A 22,229-nucleotide genomic window follows, 5' to 3' on the forward strand; every position below is an offset into this window, starting at 1 on the left:
GACATAGTTCTTAGGATATCTATATACAGGAGCCAAGAGAGCAAGGTTAGGTAAAAATAATCAATAATTAACTTTATAATTTTTGAGTTCAAAGGACCTTCCAATCTGAATTAGAAGTAAACATAATTTGGCAAAAAATATATATACATGTCATAAATCCAAACTTGAAGAATATCAATTCATAGTAATTATTTTTTAATATATTTCTTTATTGATTTCAGAGAGGAAGGGAGGAGAGATAGAAACATCAATGATGAGAGAGAATCATTGATCGGCTGCCTCCTGCATGCCCCCCATTGGGGATGGAGCTCACGACCCAGGCATGTACCCTTGGCCAAAATCGAACCCGGGACCCTTCAGACCGCAGGCCAACGCTCTATCCACTGAGCCAAACCAGCTAGGACCATAGTAATTATTTAAAGTAAATGAAAACTATAAAAATGAAAGTATGTGACTAGTTTCACCAATTCATTTACAAATATCACAAACCTCTTCTAAAATCTGTGAGGTGAATGATTTCTGAAAGTACTTACTATATACTAAAGATAATGCAATCACTGACTATATGACTGACTGCACGGCATGCCTTCTTGAAGGCATTAAAGCAATATTTATTGAAGTTTAATTTTATATTCTACTGAAATTCGACTGTTTAGTAATCCCTCTGCAAAAGCCTCATTGTTTCCCTACAAAATGATGAGAAAATGTTTATTTAAAGATTAGGGGAAATGACCTTAATATCTTGGTAGTAGCATTATTTGTTCTAGAAATTTCTTCAGAAATTGGATATGAAAATTCAGGTAACTTAACACAGTTTGTAAAAATAAAATATGTACATCCGTTCCTTTCTTATGAAATGTGTTATTTTACTGGGCAGGAGACATGCATTATTGATGAGAAGGGTTTCAGCTGCTGCTCCGATTCTACAGTTTAGCATTCCTTAATGACAGGATTCAAATACATTCTTTTTAATAGGAAGATTAATACATCTTTTTAAAATGATAGTATTTTCCCGTTCAAAAGAGCTATTGATAATCATTGTTTGGAATAGTTCGGTGCTTGCACAAAAAAACAATATTGAAAGTGACACTGCTGGGTTTTAATCTTAATATGGATAGAGATGGCTGTCATAGAATGTTTTGTTTTCTTATCATTATCTTGAAATATTATTTTGAAGAACAATGTAGAACTGGTATCATTTAGTAGAACAGATGAAAGCTTTAACGGCCTATGAATAAGAACTTAACATAGTATCTAGCAAGTAGTAGTTGCAAAGTAAATGTTTATTAATGTTTATTAACCTACTAGAGGCCTAATGCACAAAATTCGTGCAGGAGTAGCCCTTCCTTCCCCCAGCTGCAGGCACTGGCTTCCCTCTGGCACCCAGAACCTGGGCTTCCCTCACAGCCCCGGCTTCATCCAGAAGGTTATCCGAAAGGATGTCTGGTCTAATTAGCATATTACACTTTTATTATTATAGATGAAATAATTTAAATCTTGTCTCAAAACTACCTTTAATGAAGAAACAACAGCTCTGGACCTAGATTCTGATGACTATGCTTCAAATCCTTTGTTGATAAAGAATTTTTATTCTCAAATCCATATGAGTACTGTTACTTAAGCTACTTTTAAAGGTTAGTCAGTATTTACAATCTGGCTTCCTACGTAAATCTCTCTCCTATAAAGCTTAGCTTTAATCAGTGTGAAACTTTACCTATCTTCTACACCTCCTTTCATCCTATACACAAGAACTAGGCATACCAACTCAATAATATAATAATGCATAAAGGCACCATAAAATAAACATGTGAATTTTTGTGTGATACACCCAGATATTTTGCAAATATAAAACTTAGAATGTGATACAAATCAGAGAAAACACACACACACACACACACAAATTTTTCCTGAAACTATCATGAAAATACCTTGAATATCTCTGTTGGAGATCATCTAAATTGGAAACATAGGAATATAAAACCCTCACTGTGAAAAGAAATGAATTATAATGTAAGTAACTTTTGAACAATCATTAACATTTTTCCTTAGAGAAAAAAACAAACAACTACCCTAAGATAGAGTTTCTAACATGAAACTAGTCTGAAATGTTCTCTTATCACTGAAAAGATAAATACATGCTTTCTGGAAATGTTTTGATCTTTAAAATGTAGCCACTGAATAAATGAAGTAAGTCAAAATATAAATGTATTTCTTTTAGGAAACAGAAACTAAGGCAGCTTTTTCCGTGGCTGGAAGTGTTGATGGATTTCAGAAAGCCAAGAATTTCCTATTAACAGCTGAATTCTTGACTTAGTAATGGCAGGTTGCTGCATTTAATGTATTCCCCATAGGCTGTTACTTAAGGTTGTGATTTTAAAATGGATTTTACAGAAAGTATAAGCAGAGTGTTAGTAGTAATTTTTGTCTTATGCTCATATTTCTGTTTGAGTCTCAATAATACACAAAACATTTCTTGTCCTTTCCTCCATAAAGCATACACTTTCTACTTAAATTAACACAATAAATACTACTTGATGAAAAACAGGACTTTAGTGTGCACACTGATGAAGAGAACAATTAAATGGAGCTGTCCTTTTTCAGTATCTTGTGTAGGGGGAGGGCACCAACAGTCCACAAGTAATGTGCCAAGAATGTTTTAAAATATGTGATGGAGTTCAGAGCTTCCTCCTCTTGCAAACAAGATGATATGCACCAGAAACCAAAGTTAAAAGTCTTAAGTCTACTGCAGTGAACAAATGTGAATGCTGCATATTTCAAAGACTACTTGATAAGTTTAACCTGACTAGATAAATAGCTTAGCTGGCCAGGATGAACACCTACTGCTGAGGTATATGTTTAGAATATTCTAGTTAGAGAGGGAATGCTGGGCTTATACTCATTAGACCAGTTTGCAAATGCTTTTCTCTGTTATTTTACATTTTGACTAGCATGTACAGGGCCTTGACTCACTAAAGAGTCCCAACCTAATGCAGTCTGAAAAAAACAACACACTGCACTAGGCATCCAAAGGTCATAGTGTTCAACTCTACAATCAAAGAAAGATCTTGACCTCACTTTTACCCCCAAATTAGAAAAAGTGCTCCCAGGTTATTTTAACAGCTCTTAAAAGTAAAGCCTTTTCTATACCAAAATACTTAAAATATTATAAAGTAAAACCAAAATATGGAAATATTCTTTATCAACAAATCACCAATGTACAGCGTGGGGCAAAAGTAGGTTTACAGTTGTAAGAGAAACAATAGTTTATTCTTGTATTAGTATGTTTGCCGCACCCTATACTTAGAGCAATGGTTCTTAACTGGGGTGGGGAGAGGCTGCCACAGGAGTGATTGTACCTCTCATTTGGCAATGTCTGAAGACATTTTTGGTTGTCACAACCAGAGGATGGGGTGCTACTGGCATCTAGTGGGTAGAGGCCACGGATGCTGCTAAAACATCTTACAATGCACAGGACAGGCCCCTAGAATAAAGACTGGACCATCCTAAATGTCAACAGTGCCTAGGTTGAGAAACGGGACTTAGAGCAAAGATTAGAAGATCCGGGTTAGTTCTTGGCTGGTTTTCATTTGGCCCAAGGGTTATGCTGTTCTATATGCTATGGGTACAACCCAGGAAATAGTTTCTCCTCAGAGGTCAGCAGTTATACTAAAGAGTTTTATGTTTACACTTCCCAATTTTTCAAACAAATAAATGGAATGCTTTGTTTTTAAGTTAAAGGAAAAAAAATCCTTTTTATTAGTCTACAACCCTCAAATGATTTTTTCTGTTGCTAATAAGGTCATGAGTAATAAATAGTTCCTAAATTTTCTGCTTAGCTTTGTATACTGGGAAGAATAATGATCTGTGGCCAGGCTGTATTACCTACTCTTACTCATTTCACAAGGCAGAAATGAGCATAACTACTACTGGAAGCATAGCTTTCCAAATGGATATCATAGAAACAAGCCATACACTCTCATCAACAATTCCAATATCACCAATTCTTTCTCCATCACCACCCCCACCAACACCATCACCTGTCAACTTCTCCTTCTCTAGAAAACTGTAACTGACCATAAAGGTAGAAGCCTGATAATGTAATTTCTGAATTTTACTTTAGTGGAGAAAAAACATTGGAATTTGATCTTACTGCTCCTTTGCTTGGCTGCAGATTTAACCAGGGGATTACTCACAGAACATGTGTTCACTTCCTCTGAAGAGTGTAAGGTCATATGTGTTAAGCCAAATACAAATTTTGATATTGTTCCAGGAAAATAACTGAATTTTTTTTTCTTTCGCTTCTTATCCCCAGAGAAACCAAAAGGAACATTAAACACATTTAAATGACAATGAATTAATACAACAAAGAACACATGGCTTATTTTAGGCTGCTCTAAACTTGGAATCAACTGGGATTTTTTGATAAACATGTGCTTATGATGCTGATTTCATGCGACCCTCCAACCACCCCCATATATTAGTCACATTACTACTAATAAATAATGTAAATTCTTATTTTTTGAATTATATTAATATGAACATGGTGTACCTTCTAAAAATACTTTAACAATAGCAAATACAAATGCAGAAAGCTTGCACATATGTGAAAACTGTAGAGCAATGAAACTTTCATTAGAGTCACTGTAAACTAGGAAAGGTTTATACTTTCCCAGTGGGTGTTCAAGAATTTCTTTACCACTGTGAACTAGTGGGTCTGATTTCACTTCGTCTAAGTGTCACTTCTGTCACGTCTTATAATACATCTGTGAGATCTTATAATCAACCAAAAAAGAGACAATTAGAGAGTAGAAAGGTGTTCAAAAGAATAACTTCCAAGTCTTAACTAATATATCCTATTTTATTTGGCTAAAAATGAAGATTTTTAATGCTAGGCCAGAAGTATTATATCAGTCCTATTACTGTAAGACTTTTACAGTTGCATGACTACAAAACTTATATAGATAATTCAAGGTATCACTTTAATTTCACTCAATATTTTTTAATATTGCATAGGATAGATATGCACTGAGAGCCTAAAGAGAGTCACTGTGGATATTTTTAGAAAAAGAAATTCATTACTTTTTAAGCCCAACGTTATCTCTGCATTAAAGATAGATAATTTATAAAACTGAGTAACATAAAGGAATGTGAGATGTATAAATCCTCTTCTACCCCCAAATCATAAACTACTTAGAACAGAATGTGAAGCAAATGGTCTCTGGTGTCATACAATGAACTTACATGCCGCATCTATCACTCACTGTGACCTTAGGAAGGTAATTTATTGTTGCTGAACCTCAGTTTTATAAAATAGGGATACTAACAACTCAAACCACATAGGATAAGAATTAAATAAGATAGTGTATGTAAAGACCTAGTATCGAGAGGCTAACCCATAATAAAGTGCTCAATAAATGTTTGAGTACTAGTATCATCCTAAAAGACCTGAAAGGCTTTGCCCATCATATCTAGATCCAGCACATTTGGCCATAATTTAACTGAAGTAAAAGAAAAAAGGCCCTTTAGTTTAGAAAATTTATAGCAGCTTTAAAGCTTCAACTGTGTCTTATGAAAAGTAAAAATCCATTAGAAAGTAATTCTCATTAACACTCTCCCCTATGACATCTACTTCACTTCAGTTACTCACTTGCAGGACCGCAACCTGGACTTTGTTTTTTCCATTATCGAAGTCTGCTTCCACCTCCGAAATCTCAAAAACTTTAATGGCCTACTCTACTGGTCAGTCTCCTGACCTTTCAGCTCTCTTACACCCACTGCATACTCTCTGTGAACTTGGCATCTCTCTCTTTTCTCCCCATCTATTAATTGTGTCCTGGCCTCATTTATTTTCCTAGCCAGCCTGGACCTCAAGTCCACTGGATTTAACTACACCCGTCTGGTACATTCATTTCCTAGCTACCATGTCCTTCTTGAATATCCTGGCAACCCCTTCCCCCCCCCGCACCCCCCCCCCCGACCCTGAATCAAATGATCTCGCTTTGTCAAGGAACTGAGCACCACTGGAATAAAAGGAATCACAAAATCCAAGAGATATGTGTCATTAGAGTAATCTAAGATGGGTACCTAAAACTACTCAGTAGTCTCACATTCAGTGGTTCTCAAAATTTAGTCTCCATTGGAAACACCTAAGGTTCCAAGGTCCTCATCCCCATAAATTCTAATAAATGTCAAAAAATTACCTGGAACTTGCCCTAGCCGGTTTTGCTCAGTGGATAGAGCGTTGACCTGCGGACTGAAGGGTCCCTGGTTCGATTCTAGTCAAGGGCACATGCCTGTGTTGCAGGCTCGATCCCCAGTAGGGGGCGTATAGGAGGCAGCCAATCAGTGATTCTCTCTCATCATTGATGTTTCCACCTCTCTCACCCTTCCTCTCTGAAATCAATAAAAATATTTTTTTAATTACCTGGAAGTTGGAAATAAGGGAGAAAAACACACACAAAAGGAAAGCAGCACATCCTTTAAAAAATGTCATAGAGGCCAAAAGCTACCCAAGAATTATAGGGCAAAATACTTAGTTGGACTTACTATTTATCATTGATTAAAGGTCCCAGTCTTGGTTGCATGTTAACTGGTAAATTGTTGCTTGGTAGAGATGCATATAACTTCTGTGCAGGTGAAAAAGTAATCCCAAAAGTGACAGTTTATGGCCCTAGTGACCATTAACCAAATTTAGCCATCTAGCCTAGCAATCATATCCTAAGATTGCCTATAAACACCTAACTTCTCAAATACTCTTTGGACGGGTTATGGTATCTTCGTTATGACGGGTTCCCTCATTAAAGAATAAGTTAAATAAAATCTTTGATATGTGTTCATTTTATATTTGTATGACAAATATAAATATTTTTTTAAACAAATTTTACATTGTAAGATACTTCTCCAGTGGGGTCTAGGATCTGTACTTTAACAAATCTTAAAATACTAACAGCAATAACAACAAAAACCGTACAGAAAAAACCACCTTTCCACCCAGTGTCCCTTGACATTTACCATCTTCTTTTTCACTTTTCCTTTCTTTTACAGGGATTTCTTTAGCTCTTTATTCTTTATATCTTACTTCTTTGCCTCCCACTCTAGTTTTAATGAACTACAATTCAGCTTCCAGACAGCTGTGCCTCCCAAAATAGTTATGTTCAAGTCCTAATTTCTGATACCTGTGAATGCAACCTTATTTGGAAATAAGGTCTTTGCAAATGTACTCAGGTTAAGATACTGCCATACTGAACCAGGGTAGACTCTAATCCAGCCGTGGGCAAACTACGGCCCACGGGCCGGATCCGGCCCGTTTGAAATGAATAAAACTATTGAAAAACTGAAAAAAAAGTTTGCAGGGGTGGGCAAACTTTTTGACTCGAGGGCCACAATGGGTTCTTAAACTGGACCGGAGGGCCGGAACAAAAGCATGGATGGAGTGTTTGTGTGAACTAATATAAATTCAAAGTAAACATCATTACATAAAAGGGTACGGTCTTTTTTTTCAATAGTTTTATTCATTTCAAACGGGCCGGATCTGGCCCGCGGGCCGTAGTTTGCCCACGGCTGGTCTAATCCAATGATTGGTGTCCTTATAAGAGGAGGAAAATCTGGACACAGATACAGACAAGAATACCATGCAACTATAGAACCAGAGAATGGAGTAATGCAAAAGAACACCAAAGACTGCTACCGTCAGAAGCTAGGGAGAGTCAGGGATCCTCATCTAGGGTCTTTGGAGCAAGCATGGCCCTGTCGATACCCTAATTTTTACAATGCTAGCCTCTAGAATTATGAGACAATACATTTCTGTTGTTTTAAGCCATTAAGTTTGTGGTAATTTGTTATGGTAGCCCTAGGAAATGCAGACTTACCTCTCTAATGAAACCATTCACTAAAGCAGTCAGTTTCCAAGCTGTCAAAACTCAATGGATGCTTTTCTATACTTATCATTTGTGATTTTTCTACAGCAACTGGCATTGCTGGCCCTTCTTGCCCTCCCATATTTCTTCCTTCCTTCATACCTTCCCTCTCTCATTCTTAAAACTCTCCTTCCCTCTCTTAGCTCTTCCAATTCTGCCCTTGCAACTTTTCTGGCATCCTAGCTGACCTGGCTTCTTACTGCTGATGCTGCTGTTCTTCAGAGCTCTTTCCCCCACTCTTTGTATTCTACTGGAGCAACCTCACCTACTCCTAAGATTTCAGTTCCCACTGAAATGGAGGAAGCTCCAAAGCCTCCAAACACTGTTCTCTTAGTCCTCAAACTTGTCACCTACTCAAACATTAAGCACCTCTGCTAAGAAGTTCCACTGCATTCAACTCAACGTGTCCCAAGTATTCAAGGAACATCTTCCACAGGCCAGGCACTGTAGTAGGTTACTATGAATAACAACAAAAATGAGAGACAAAGCCTCTGTACTTATAGTTTGCAATATAGTAAGACAGACATAGCAAGTAATTTCATGGACGATGAGCACTATGAGGAAGTAATGAGGAAGTTTATGCATGTGTGTCTGTGCAGGATAAAAGCAGTTAACCAGTTAGAAATCCTGGTGGGTGAAGGAGGTGGAAAGCAGGGAGAACAGGATTGCAGAAATGAAAACATTTAAAAAGCATTTTAACCTTTGCTCTTTCGACTTTAACTGGTCATTATGTTTTATACCTTCTATCTCCTCAATATCTCTAAATTTAGTCCCCCTGAACAAGTGCAGGCCCTTGTTTCCACACTTCCTAATCTTTCCTTTCTCTAACCCACTGTCCACACTCCTGCCGGTGTTTCTGAAACACCAACTGGGTCATGTAGGTCCCTTATTTAAAAATCCTTCCACTATTTTCCACCGAGAATACAATAAAAGTCAGATTCTCCAGCAAGGATACGAGATCTGTTATCTTTCCCCTATCCCCCTTCCAGTCTCATTTCCTGACTTTCCCCACAACCTCTTTGCTCCAGCTGCAGAACTATGGGTGACTGCATGCTCCAAGTTCTCTCCTCTGAGCCACTGCACATGCTATTCCACCCTGCCAAGAACAACATGCTTCCTCTTCTCATCCATCTAGCAAATTCAATGTTATCTCTTTTGTAAAACATGCTGAAAGTCTTGGTCTTTCTATTTCTATTATCAGAATCTCTTTACTGTACTTAATATGGTTAATTACATTTTATCATTGATTTCAGAAAGGAAGGGAAAGGGAGAGATAGAAACATTAATGATACAGAGAATCATTGATCAGCTGCCTCCTGAATGCCCCACACTGGGGATCGAACCCGCAACCTGGACATCTGCCCTGAGTGAGAATCAAATCAACCTCCTGGTTCATAGGTCACTGTTCAACCATTTAGCCATGCCGGCCAGGAACATATGCATTTTTATGTCAGTTTACCATACCAACCTGTAAAACTCTGTTAGGCAGGCATACACCCAGAAATAGGGCATACTAGATTCTTAACACATGCTGTTGAATTTAAAAAAATAATATACCTAAACAAGCCAGTGGTAGGCACTTGATAGCAAGTAATTTAGTACAAAGTACACAGGCTTTGGAATTAGACAGACTTGGATTTAAATTCTAGCCATGCCAACTTTGAGATCCTGGGCCACTTAACCTCTAAAAGCCTCCATATCTTCACCTGTACATGGGGATACTACCTCCTATATCCCAAGGTGCCGCTGAGGGTTTGGTAACAACTGCTGTAAAATATAGTGGCCAACATGAGGCCAACTCACCCTTCCCTCTGATTTCTGGACCTTGTACATTAGGGGAAAATTCCAAAATCTCTCCAGTGTTGAAGCTATCAGCCTGAAGGATTGCCAAAGCCATGATTCTGTGCATCCACAGAAAGCCAGACTGAACCAAGAGACAAAAATACAGCTGAATCCTTGGTGCCTGAGGCCCAGCTGCATTCCTGCTTTCCCCTTGGCTCTTCCCAAGACTCCACAATGTGATCTTAGAATCCTCCTAATACTTTTCCCTTCCACAGTAAGCAGATTTAGACTTCTGTTCCCTATGACCTCGAGAGTGCTAACTAAAACACTTATCTTCCACCTATGCAACAGAATGTCTCTCTCAGGCCTATAAAGTTAGCTTCTAGGATCCAAAGAGTAACTAGAAACAAGGGTATGCCAGAAAGAAAGAGATAAGCCATGAACCTGACAATGTATCAACAGAAGTTGGAGAGAAAGCGGATGTGAAAAGGAAAGTCAAAGCCAGCATTAAGGTCTGCGTGGATATAGAGGCCAGGTAAAAAATATCTCAGGAGAACAATCACACCTTGCTGTCATCTTCCTCTACTGCACAGTCTGACCCCTTTCACTGAACTAGAAGTGGAACTTCCCTCAACAATAACTGGGATGGGGATAACAGAAAGATGGAGAAGATCTGGGTCTTATTAGAAAGCAAACATCTGATGATGGCGATTTTAACTACAGAGTAGGAAAAAGAGAAACAAAATTTTCATTCATACATCGATTCACTCATTGAACAAATATTTACCAGCTACCCAAACAGATTTGATCCCGGCCCTCAGACATTCTAGAGAGATGCATTACATATTTAATAACACTGAGAGTGGTAAGTACTGTAAATCCCAAAGTTGACATGGCTAGTATTTAAATCCAGGTGTGTCTGACTCCAAAGTCTCCATACTTTCAAAGTCCACCATGCTAAAATGATAGTAAAGATAGACAAAGCTCTCAGGTTTTGGAGAGTAAAACAAAAAACAAAAAAAAAAAAAACAAAAAAAACCTGACAGTTTAAATGACAGTTACAGTACAGTAGAAGCTAGCCTGCAAGGGTTAAAAAGGAAACCATCATTAAGAAATACCTGCTGTGTGCCGGACACTAAGAAACGTAAAGCACTAGTGTAGCCTACTTTTTAGAAGCCTTGTCACTGAAAAAAAAGCTGAGCTATAAGGTACCTGAAAAGCAAACAGCTCAAAAGATGTGCAAAAGCAGGTGGTGTTTTGAGCATGTTCCCAGGCATAGAATAAGAAGCACCACAGAAATTTAAATTATACTACAACACAACATATACTCCCTGATGAAGCAGTGCCTGGAAAAGGAGGAGAGGTGAGGCAGGAGGCAAAGCTCTACTGTGCAGGGATGAGGGCCAAGGCAAGAGGAGTTTAGCTCTACAAAGTGGGACTGTCATATGCTGCTGTTGAGCAGTAATTCCCATTTGAGATGTGATTAGCAGCCCTCATTTGTGGCATATCTAATCACAACCGACACAGCTTTCTCCAGTAATCTTGAGATATCTAGATCTGAGAAAGCAGACATTGGGGACTGGCGCGTGAGCCTGCATGGAACCTGTCAAGGACCAGGGGAAAAGCATCACTGAGATGACAGACGAGGTTGCTAAGAGACAACTGAACCTACAGATGGACAAATGGACTGGGTGAAGATGGAGGAACTATGGCTGACGCCACACCTAATATCTCAGGTCCAAACTCCTCAGTCTGCCCACAACGGAAAATCTTCCCTATTGTTCCCACTGACCTTTCCAGCCATTGTTTCTCATTATTTTCCTGACACCAGATTACTAAAGCTACCCAAGCGTTTTTCAGGCATTTTAGCTGGTGACTAAAAAGAAAGCAGTCAACTGCTAGGACCAAAAATAGAAAATTCTTATAATTGTGGAGGTAACTCTTCAAATGAGAATTTGAAAGAGAACAAAGGAGTGCACCCAACTTGCTGACATTGATTTAGGCCAGCCGTGGCGTTTGAAATGAATAAAACTATTGAAAAAAAAGACCGTACCCTTTTATGTAATGATGTTTACTTTGAATTTATATTAGTTCACACAAACACTCCATCCATGCTTTTGTTCCGGCCCTCCGGTCCAGTTTAAGAACCCATTGTGGCCCTCGAGTCAAAAAGTTTGCCCACCCCTGATTTAGGCTGTCACTGTTCTTAAGGATGATCTGACAGGTGGGCACAGGAGTGCTTTCTAAGAAGTAGCCATGGGTATATTCAGAGTTCCAGTTAAAGGAGGACCCCTCTCATCAAGGGAGTGCAGCAGAAGTCTAGCTCCTGGGAAGAGGATGGCTGGGAAATGCTGGGCAAATATTAGACCCTGAGCAAGTAGGCTCAAGAAATGGCTCTATTCCCATGAGTCTGAGAAGCCAGTCTCTTGGGCTGCCCACTAACTGTGGGGATTAGACAAAGAACAATGGTGTGAAGGGCATGAAGGTGTCCAGGGACTAACACCAAATAATGTGCTTCTGGTAGCAGAATCACTCTAGAAATGGGCCATTAGTATACATTTCTTGAATGACCGACATCATACTAATCATTAAAAATAAGAAAATGAATAAAACTCTGTACCAGGAACAAATACTTAAAATAGTGTCATTAAAGGATGAACAGAAATAACTGGAAAGTACTAACTTGAAATGCATGTTTGGTGATGGTTAGAGAACTCTTCATAGAGGGAATGAGACCAAAGAAGGATCTTTGAAGGATAATTAAGAGTTTACCAAGTAGACAAGGAAAGCAAAGGCATTCCAAGTAGAGAAAATGGCATATTTAAGATGTCGATAGAGGAAACAAGGCAAGAAGAGTATAAAATTATATATAAGGAGAATAAAAAGTAGTTCAGTCTTACACCTGAACTATAAAGCACGAGGGTTGCTGGCATGAGATTAATTAAGTCAAAGAGGAAGAGAGGGACTAGACCAAAAAAGTTATACAGATGTAGGCAAAAGTAGGTTTACAGTTGTGAACATGTGAAAGTTTATTATTTAATATTTTCCATACAAACAACTGTAAACCAATTTTGCCTACCCCATATTTGTAACATGCAGAGGTTTAGATTTTATCTTATAAGTGACAAAAGAGCTGCTGGCCACACTATGGTAGTATTAACTTGGCTTCAAGAGGGCAGGCAATACCACAGTGCATAGAACCATAGCCCACAAACACTTGCCCAATAATTGGGCAGGGATACAGGACATGGGGCTCACGGAAAAAGTGGTAGGCCAAGACCAGAGGCCTGCTTCCAGACTCTTTGCTGTTCTGATGATGTGATCTTTACTCTTCAAATGTCTGCCATCACTGTGGACTAGGAATTGAGCAATTCTTTAAACCTCAGCCACTTAAAACTACTTTATCAGCAAAGCTTCTCCTACTTTCCTAGTTGGTGTGAGCTCTCTTTCCCTCATAAACCCACAGCATTTCTATATATATTCCAACTTGGAGATTATTTCCCAAACTGTAGGTTCTCTGAAAACAATGGCAATGTTTATTACTCTTCTCTGAATGTTCCTGGACTGTACTGGCATATGTGAACACTCTCCTGGGAGCTCATAATTGAAATTCCTTCATGCTGACAGTTCTTAATGAGAGAATGATAAAGAGCGCCAGCATCTTCTCTTCGATACTAAGCAATTCAGCTTTGACTGCAAACATGCCTGCACCCTACTCAGAAAAAGCCATGCAGGAAACTATGGGCCCACTCCCTTAGAAAGCAGTGGAGGGAGCTTGCACCTTGGGGTCTTCCCCAGGATTCAAGTAGCTAATTAAAGTTTTTCTCCCCAACTACATACCCTTCACACCTAGCTGATGTTTTAGTAGCCTTTTAATACCACCCATTATACCACCTGCTTCATAGACATCAGCATTAATTAAATACTATTTTATTTGAATATCTACAGGTATTTTCTGTCCTCATAGATTATATTGATTTAATCCACATAATCTGGAAAATTAGCATGATATATGTTTCTAAACTAATATTTTGAACTGACATACAGCAGGTCCAAAAATAACATCTTTTCTTTCAACATTGTTTTAACACTGATGAGATGCCAAAACTTAACACTGTTTATATCAATTAGCCTGTGGTAAAATTGGTTTTGTTAATACTTCATTTCACTTAAAGTGCAGAAACTATCCACATCATTAAGGACTTACTGTACTTTCTCAAAGATCCTTTCCTGAGTGAAGAATTTAACCCTTTGAGTGACAACCAATATCCTAGGAACTATGCTAAAATTGCCAAGGCATTTTTGCCGATTTTACAGCAGTTTAGGAAAAAAATTATGAATCGCAAGTAAATGAAGTTACATATTAAAAAACTTAAGGAAACCTTTACTACATTTGTTTTCATCTTTGACATATATTGTTTGCTGATTGTATTATAAAATACTAGTAGAAAAAAAAAATTAACAAAACATATAATGTTAAAATAGAGGGACACCCTTCTCCAATATCTTCCACAAAATCGTCATCTTCACAGCAAGAATTGACATATTTAGCAATATCATTATCACTAATAAAAGCAGACTTAGAACTGGACGCCATTTCGAAGCTTTAGGGCTACAAAATCTGAGTAAACTTCATAAAATCGTAGTACCTGTAAAAAATTAGGCAGATAAATGCCAGTGGTCTATTTTAGAACTACAAACATTCGGCATCATAAGTAATCTGCACTTAGGTGCCATCTGTTAATAAAGAGTGAACTACTAGCATCTAATAGTGACGCTGCAGGAGGAGCGCGATAGCGCTCCCGGCACTTTTGGCGAAAGACAGGAGGAGCGCAATCGCACTCCCCGGCACTCTAGGGATTAATCCAGTGGAATAAAGAAAATAATGTAATAGCAGTTCTGAACAATATAGTAATCTATAAATATAAAAGGCTAAAATGCAAAGTGTCCCCTGAGGAGTTCTACTGGGAATTTGATCACTTGCTATGACGTGCACTGACCACCAGGAGATGGCACAGAACGAAGGAAGGCCCCGATTGGCCCTGATCACCGGCCAAGCCTAGGAACCCTACTCGTGCATGAATTTCATGCACCGGGCCTCTAGTTACTTCATAAATAATAAATATCTTGTAAGAAATTTTAACATTTTGAAGTTTTCATCTTGTATTTTGTAAGTACGCTTACATGTTAGGTTATAAATTAATTTTATTTGTTTTTAGAGATGGAAACATCGATGAGAGGGAGACAACATCAATCAGCTGCCTCCTGCAGGCCCCCTACTGGGGGGTCGAGCCCCCAAGCAACCAGGGCATGTGCCCTGACAGGAATCTATCCGGTGACCTCTTGTTCATGGGTCAACGCTCAACCACTGAGCAACACCAGCTGGGCATAAATTAATTTTCACATGCTATGTCTACAGAACATAACACACAGGTATTAAAATTACATCCATGTAAGATTATGTAGGTATGTAAATATGGGATAGAAAGGAACATAAAAAATATAGGTCGATAAATTAGGGAGTAGAACTGCAGATAATTATCATTTAAGTTTTTTTGGTTTTGAGTAACAGTCATTGTTATCTGCACAATAGTTTTAAAAATAAAGTACTAAGCCCAGAATGTTGTCCTAAAATAAAGTGAATTTAAGAACCACACAAGAAAAACTACCAAGGTGTCCACTCCACTTCATACTTCAACAATCACATTTAGTAAATATCATTATCTCTACAAAGCTCTTCCTAATCCTCCTAATTTTTCATCGTTCCGCACCCTTCCAACTAATCAAGAAGTGGAAATAGAAACTACCTATTTGCATGCATTCAGTTAGTGCCCAATATTATCACCTGAGTTTTCACATCCCAGGTGCACTTTATTAAATATAGTCCTTATATTTAAAATCTATCTCTATGTAAATCTAGCTTTTCCTCATCATACTGAAATACCATTGTACTTTCTGGAAATTAATTTATTTGTCATTTTAATTCTAGGACTGGTACTTTCATTTATACAAATTTCACTATTTTAAGATTTTTTTATATTTATCTATAACCTGCAATTTTACAATTAATTTTTCATTTATAAGTTTAAAAAAATGAAGATTTTAATCTGATCATTAGCATATGTGGAATATGTGCTATATTTCTACTATCCACTGTGCAAAATTAATCAGAAATATAGCAGAAAAAAGATGCTTTGATTTTTGCCTCTGAACAAAATTACATAAAGAATCTTAATGTTTTATCACACCAAGAAAGACAATGGAAAATTCTAAATTAATTTAATGTTAATACCAAAAATAATTACAAATGTTCTTTGCAAAGGGAGATGTGCTCTTCAATTTAGACAATTTACAAATATTGTTCAAAAATATTTCCCTGAATCGAAAGGAAATAAAAGCATTACTTGACACTATATAATTCCCCCACACACATTAGTTCCAAATACCATTGTGGAACTGAAATCTTTTTATAAAAGAATTGCTTTGTCTTATAGGTTTATTAATTTAGCAAGCAAAAATTTGTATCTTCACAAATATTTCACATTAATATTAGTAAACAAGTCAGTTCTTAATGGATTTTAAAATTCACTCCACATTCAAATAATATTCTAACCCCAAAGATAGGCAAGCCTTCCATGATACAAATGAGGAAGTTGAGCTCCTGAGATGAGATGACACAAATTCCTACAATCATAATGTAAACCAGAGTCATAAATCATTCATGGGCAACCCTCGCTTTTCTATTAAGTAAATGTATTACAGTAGCCAATATGCAACCAGCGTAAGTTTCACCAATTTAAGTGTTTTACAAAGATGTACATTTTACAGGGGGGAAAAAACGGTTTCAATAAAAAAAAAAAAAAGGCTTGAAGAGGAACGTAATATGAAATTTACAAATAAAAACAGACAACTATAACCCATATCTAAAACACGATAGTAAAACAGATGTGAGTAAATAGGTTAATGATATGAGATTGGTCAAAAAACATCTCTGCTGTTTTGAAAGGCTGATAAGTTTTCAGACCAATAGTAAGTTTTACTGAGCCAAATAAGAAGAAAAATCACTCTGTCAGCAGAAAACCTGAGGAATAGCTTTGTATGGCATTAATTGAAATGAAGGTGGTCTCTATTTTAAAATGATGTCTGAAAGATAAAACCAAAAAAAACCCTGAAGCAACATTCTACCTCCACATCTATAGGCTAAGGCAAAAGTAGGCTTACAATTGTGAGTATGCCAAACAGACTTTATTCTTGTATTATAATTTACTAATTATTGCATTATTTTCCATACAAACAACTGTAAACCTACTTTTGCCCCACTCTGCATATAACATGCATTCTACTTATGCTGTTTGGAAAAAAACTATCAAAAACATTTTACATAGCATATTTTTAATTCTGACTATATGCAAACTTCAATTTGAAGAAGCATAAAGAAGAAATTACCCACAACTGTATTAGCAAAAGACAATTGTTACCATTTTATTTCCTTCCAGTATTTTTCCTAATACTATGTAGACATTTCCACTGTTAAAAATTCTATAGGTCAGCGGTTCTCAACCTGTGGGTCGCGGCCATCGGAAAACACATAAACCATATCAGATAATTACATTACGATTCATAACAGTAGCAAAATTACAGTTATGAAGTAGCAACGAAAATAATTTTATGGTTGGGGTCACCACAACATGAGGAACTGTATTAAAGGGTCGCGGCATTAGGAAGGTTGAGAACCACTGCATAGGTGTTTTAAAGCACTGCTTCTCATTCTGAAATTGCCTTCTTTTCAGGTTATGCAAGAAACACCAGTGGACCCTTAAAGCACATCTGTTAGACTACGCAGACTGGTTTAAAAGCAATTCCACCATAGACTGCATCACGGTCCTTTGGGTATGAAAATACAATTTTTAAAAAGCAGGGAGTTGAAATCCCACACAATTCCTGAGTTTTCAGGTGATATATACCTAATTGGTCCTTATTTTATCAGGTAATTCAGTAAGCTCAAGATTAGACGATGATCAGTTACAGCTAAGTTATACTTTCCCCTTTGCAAAACTCTTGTGTACTATCATTTCATTTTCATTAAATTATGAAATAGTTATGAAGGGATTACGAAGTACAAATTGATAGTTATAAAACAGTCACGGGGATGTAAAGTACAGCATAGGGAACAGAGTCAAAAATATTGTAATAACTATATATGGTGGCAGGTAGGGTACTGGAAATATGGAGGGATGGAAGGCAGAAAAATCACTTTGTAAAGGACAAAAGTGTCTAATTACTATGCTGTACACCTGAAGCTAATACGAAATAATATTGAATGTCAACTGTAATTGAAAAATAAAATTATTAAAAAAGGAAAAAAAGGTATGTATTCTCCTATCGACCATGAGATATGACTTAATATTTACCCAATCAATTTTGAAGAACTAGAAATTAGGTTTTTTAAATTATCAACATCATTTCTATTTGAGTTTAATCTACATTTGTGTTTATATAAGACTAGAGGCTTGGTGCACATTTGTGCACTGGGGGCGAGAGGGGAGGTCCCTCAGCCCAGCCTGCACCCTCTGTGCCTAACCTGGCAGTCAAACATCCCTCTTGCAGTCCAGGACCCCTTGCTCCTTACGACCTGCCTGCACCAGAGGCGGGAGAGGTTCCCGCCACCGCCACTGTGTTTGCCAGCCATGAGCCCAGCTTCTGGCTGTGCGGCACTCCCTCTGTGGAAGTGCACTGACCACCAGGGGGCAGCTCCTGCGTTGAGTGTCTGCCCCTTTGTGGTCATTGTGCATCATAGTGACCAGTTGTTCCATCATTTGGTCAATTTGCATATTAGGGTTTTATTATATAGGACTAGAGGCCTGGTGCACGAAATTTGTGCATGGGTAGGGTCCCTAGGCCTGGCTATTGATCAGGGCCAATCAGGTTTCCTGCCTCCTCCTTCCCTCGCTGCCGATGCTGTTACCATGCAGTTCCCCGCCTCCCAGCCTCCCTGCCTCCTCCTTCCCTCGCTCCCTCAGCAACCTGCTGCCTCTGCTGGTCACCCACCATGTCCCATGCCACCCCCTGGTAGTCAGTGCACGTCATAGCAAGCGATCGAACTCCCAGTCTCCCAGTCGAACTCCTGAGGGGACAATTTGCATATCAGCCTTTTATTATATAGGATAATACTGTGATACCCAGCTGGTATGTGGTTGAGCATAGACCTATGAACCAAGTGATCACAGTTCCATTCCAAGTTGCAGGCCCATTCCTGGGTTGCAAGTTTGATACCCAGTAGGGAGCATGCAGGAGACAGCCAATCAATGACTCATAATTGATGTTTCTCTCTCTCTCTCTCTCTCTCTCTCTCTCTCTCTCTCTCTCTCTCTCTCTCTCTCCTCTCTGAAATCAATAAAAACATGTTTTAAAAAAAGATAACACTGTGAAAGACAAACAAATATTAGTTAAAATAATGGTCAGAACTGAAATAAAATACTGTTTAAAATGTAATGTTGCATGTTTAATTAGATCAGGCTTGTGAAATTTTAAAAACCAAGGCAATTGTCTCATTTGGGGGGAGACATGTAACATTCTACATTGTTCGAATATTTTTTTAAAAAACATGATATAAACATTTTGATTTGGAAATAAGCAACACAGAGCAATCTGCTTAGGTAGTTATATTCCTTTCTATACCAAAGTACCTTACATTTTTTTGGTCTGTTTCCTATGTTTGAAATGGGATAACAATATCTATTTCAAACGTTTGTGGTGAGGATTGAGTTAATACATGTAAACCACTTGGTACTGTGCCTGCCACAAAGTAAGCCCCGATAAGTGTTAGCCATATATAAGCCTGTTTTTTGTTGTGTGCGTTTTTCCTTAATAGGAGGAAAATACCAGCACAGGCTCTAGGACTTCAATGAAAAGAAGGATTTCACACTCTAACTTATTAAGGGCCAATGTTCAAAAATTTACTGAAGATTATCTAAAACCTGAATGCTAAGCATCTACATTGCATAGAACTGCCTAAGTCTAAAAGAGGTCCGTTTACCAAATATGTTTTTTTCCTTACAGTTAGAGATATTATATCCCCATGTGCCTGTCAAAGTCTCAGCATCCTCATGACAGGCTTAGGGCCAAGATTCCATACTTTACTGAAAACCCTATGAGAGCAACAGTAAGCTGGACTTAAACATGGAGATCAATTAAAAAATAACCTTCCCAGAAATAAGTAACAATCCTGCTCACTGGGAAATGCAATGGAAAATATGTTCAATAATGATGCCAAACGGATTCAAAAATTACGGTTCACCACCTGAAAAATAGTACAAAAAGGGTGGAGGGTGCATCAGCTCTGCATTCTCTTTCCATCACAGTGATTATTCAATAAACAATCTTGCTTGCTTCTTCCATACGTTTCCCAAGGACTGTAGACAGAAAAATAGTTTTGTCCCTTTCTGGACCATCTTACCCTTTTAACGTGGAAAGTCCCATTGAGGTCACATAAGAGGCTGCATTGGGTCAGAGCCAGCGTTGGACCCAGGCAATCTAGAGTCTAGAATCGAGACCACCATCCAGACTAATCACCAGGGGTTGTCAAGTACACTTCCTAAACCCAAGACTCAAAGATAACCAGGATCAATTTCATTCGCTGTTGAACCTGAGAACTTCCACAAAAGATAGTAGTTACCGCCACTTGCCTTTAATAGGTTGAAGGTGCTATTTAATTACCTTGCCTTTCTACCGTCTACTCATCCATTTAGCTTAACTTTAGGCGTCACGTCTCCAGTACATCTTTTTTCCTTCCCCAAAGATTTTCCCTAGAAAAATAATCCAATACTAAAAAGGCGGCCTTGATAGCAAGGTCTCGCTCCACTCTTTTCAGGAAAATGAATGGCCTCGCCAAAAAAAAAAGTACAGCCGCGCCACGCTGGGGGACAACAAGCTGATCCTAGCTTTGCCACTCAGCCTGGCGAGCGCCCGCCCCGGTCTGCCCACGCGCGGAAGGCACCCCGCACCTTCCCCGCGTGCGGCTGACTCGGCGCAGGGCCCGCAGCCCTGGCGCCCCGCAGGCTCTCCCCGCGCCCCCGCCGCCCGTGGGGCTCCACGCCCCGCGCCTTCCCCGGGAACCACTCACCTTGCTGGGCTCCAGCGTCCTCGAGCAGCAGGAGCAGGACCAGTAAGAGCAGAAGGAACAGAGGCATAGGCGGGGAGGAGGCGCTGGCGCGGGGCGGGAGCGGGCAGGAACGGGAGTGGGGGAGCGCGGCCCCTGCGGGGGCGGCGGCCGCGGCCGCGGCCCGGACTCGGGGTTGGGGTTGGTACGGGCTGCGCCCTGCTCTCACCACCGTCCGGCTCGCCATCGCGGCGGCCGGCGGTCCGCCTGCATAGTGCGGGCGCCCCGGGAGTCCCGCGCGCCCGGGGCCGCGGCACCCACCCGGCAAGGAGGCGGCGGCTGCGGAGAAAGAACAAGCAGCGGCGCGCGCCTTGCTCCGCGCCGGGACCCCCTCCGCCCCTCACTCCGCTTTCGCTTCCTCTCAGGTCCCTTCCCTCCGTTCCCCGCCCGAGACCCCAGGCCGGGATGCAGGGGAGGGGAGGGAAGGAAGCGAGTGCTCGAGGCGCGGAGAACGACAGCGACGGAGCTGGGCGGCGAACCTCCCGCACTCCCGTGCCGCGTTCCTCAACCCTGCGCCTCGCTTGCCGCGCTCTCCCGCCGCCCCGGGTAGCTGGCAGACAGGCCGGCCACAGAGCCCTCGCGCTCCCTCCAGCGCGCTCTGGCCACGCCTCCTCGGCCCCCTCAGCCAATCCGCCGTTAGCTCCGGTCCGTCTCCCCCGCGCCACCCAATCAACGTGCTCTCCCCTCAATCGACCAGTGAGCTCCGCTACCCACTCACTACTCGAGCTCCACCGCCTCGCATCTCTCTCCTCCAATCCCCTGAGGCCTTGGGAAGCGTCCCACCCGCCTCCCCCAATCTGGGTTCCGCCCCCCAAGCTCCGGCCCCCGGCGGCCCCCGCCAAACCCTGAGATTTGTTATTGTTGGGACCTCAGCCCAAGCAGATCCCGCTGAGGCGGCCGTCTGCTCCGGTCAATGACTTCCGGGACTTCCCCCATCCCGCTCTCCCAGCTCCCCAGGCTGTGCCTGCTCCTTGCTCCTCCCTCGCCGCACATCAGGCCACTGGAAGGGGTGGGAAACCTGGATTCTGGATGCTTTTAGCTGGGAGCTGCGCCTAAAGGATCTTTCTTTCTTTCCATTTCTTTCTTTTATAAAAAACAGCGTTTTGTTTTGTTTTTTAAAATAATAGCTACTGCCAATTGTTGCGGCCACTCCCAAGGACAATAACAGATGAAGCTACCCTGTTTCCAATGCCTTTTACTATATTATATTAGGGGGGAAACAAAAAAAGAATATAACAAGATTCATGCCGCCAAAGTAATTTAAACCTAGCATGCTGACATTCATTCAGCCCCTCTAGACTTGAGCACCTGCAAAACCTGTGTTACGGAGTTGCAGCCTGTTACACAGACATATTCCAGGATCTGGTGGTGGG

General features: G+C 40.0%; 1 protein-coding gene across 1 annotated transcript in view; it reads right to left on the reverse strand.

Moving 5' to 3' along the window:
• Window positions 1-21,430, reverse strand: part of DCBLD2 (discoidin, CUB and LCCL domain containing 2) — a 95,246-nt gene extending 73,816 nt beyond the window's left edge. The window contains exon 1 of the mRNA XM_059687950.1: window positions 20,821-21,430. Coding sequence (XP_059543933.1) covers window positions 20,821-21,043 — 223 coding nt within the window. The 5' untranslated portion in view covers window positions 21,044-21,430. The remainder of the gene's footprint in view (window positions 1-20,820) is intronic.
• Window positions 21,431-22,229: the final 799 nt, after the last annotated feature.

The sequence above is a fragment of the Myotis daubentonii genome, chromosome 3 (genome assembly GCF_963259705.1).
Source record: "Myotis daubentonii chromosome 3, mMyoDau2.1, whole genome shotgun sequence".
Classification (NCBI taxonomy): domain Eukaryota; kingdom Metazoa; phylum Chordata; class Mammalia; order Chiroptera; family Vespertilionidae; genus Myotis; species Myotis daubentonii.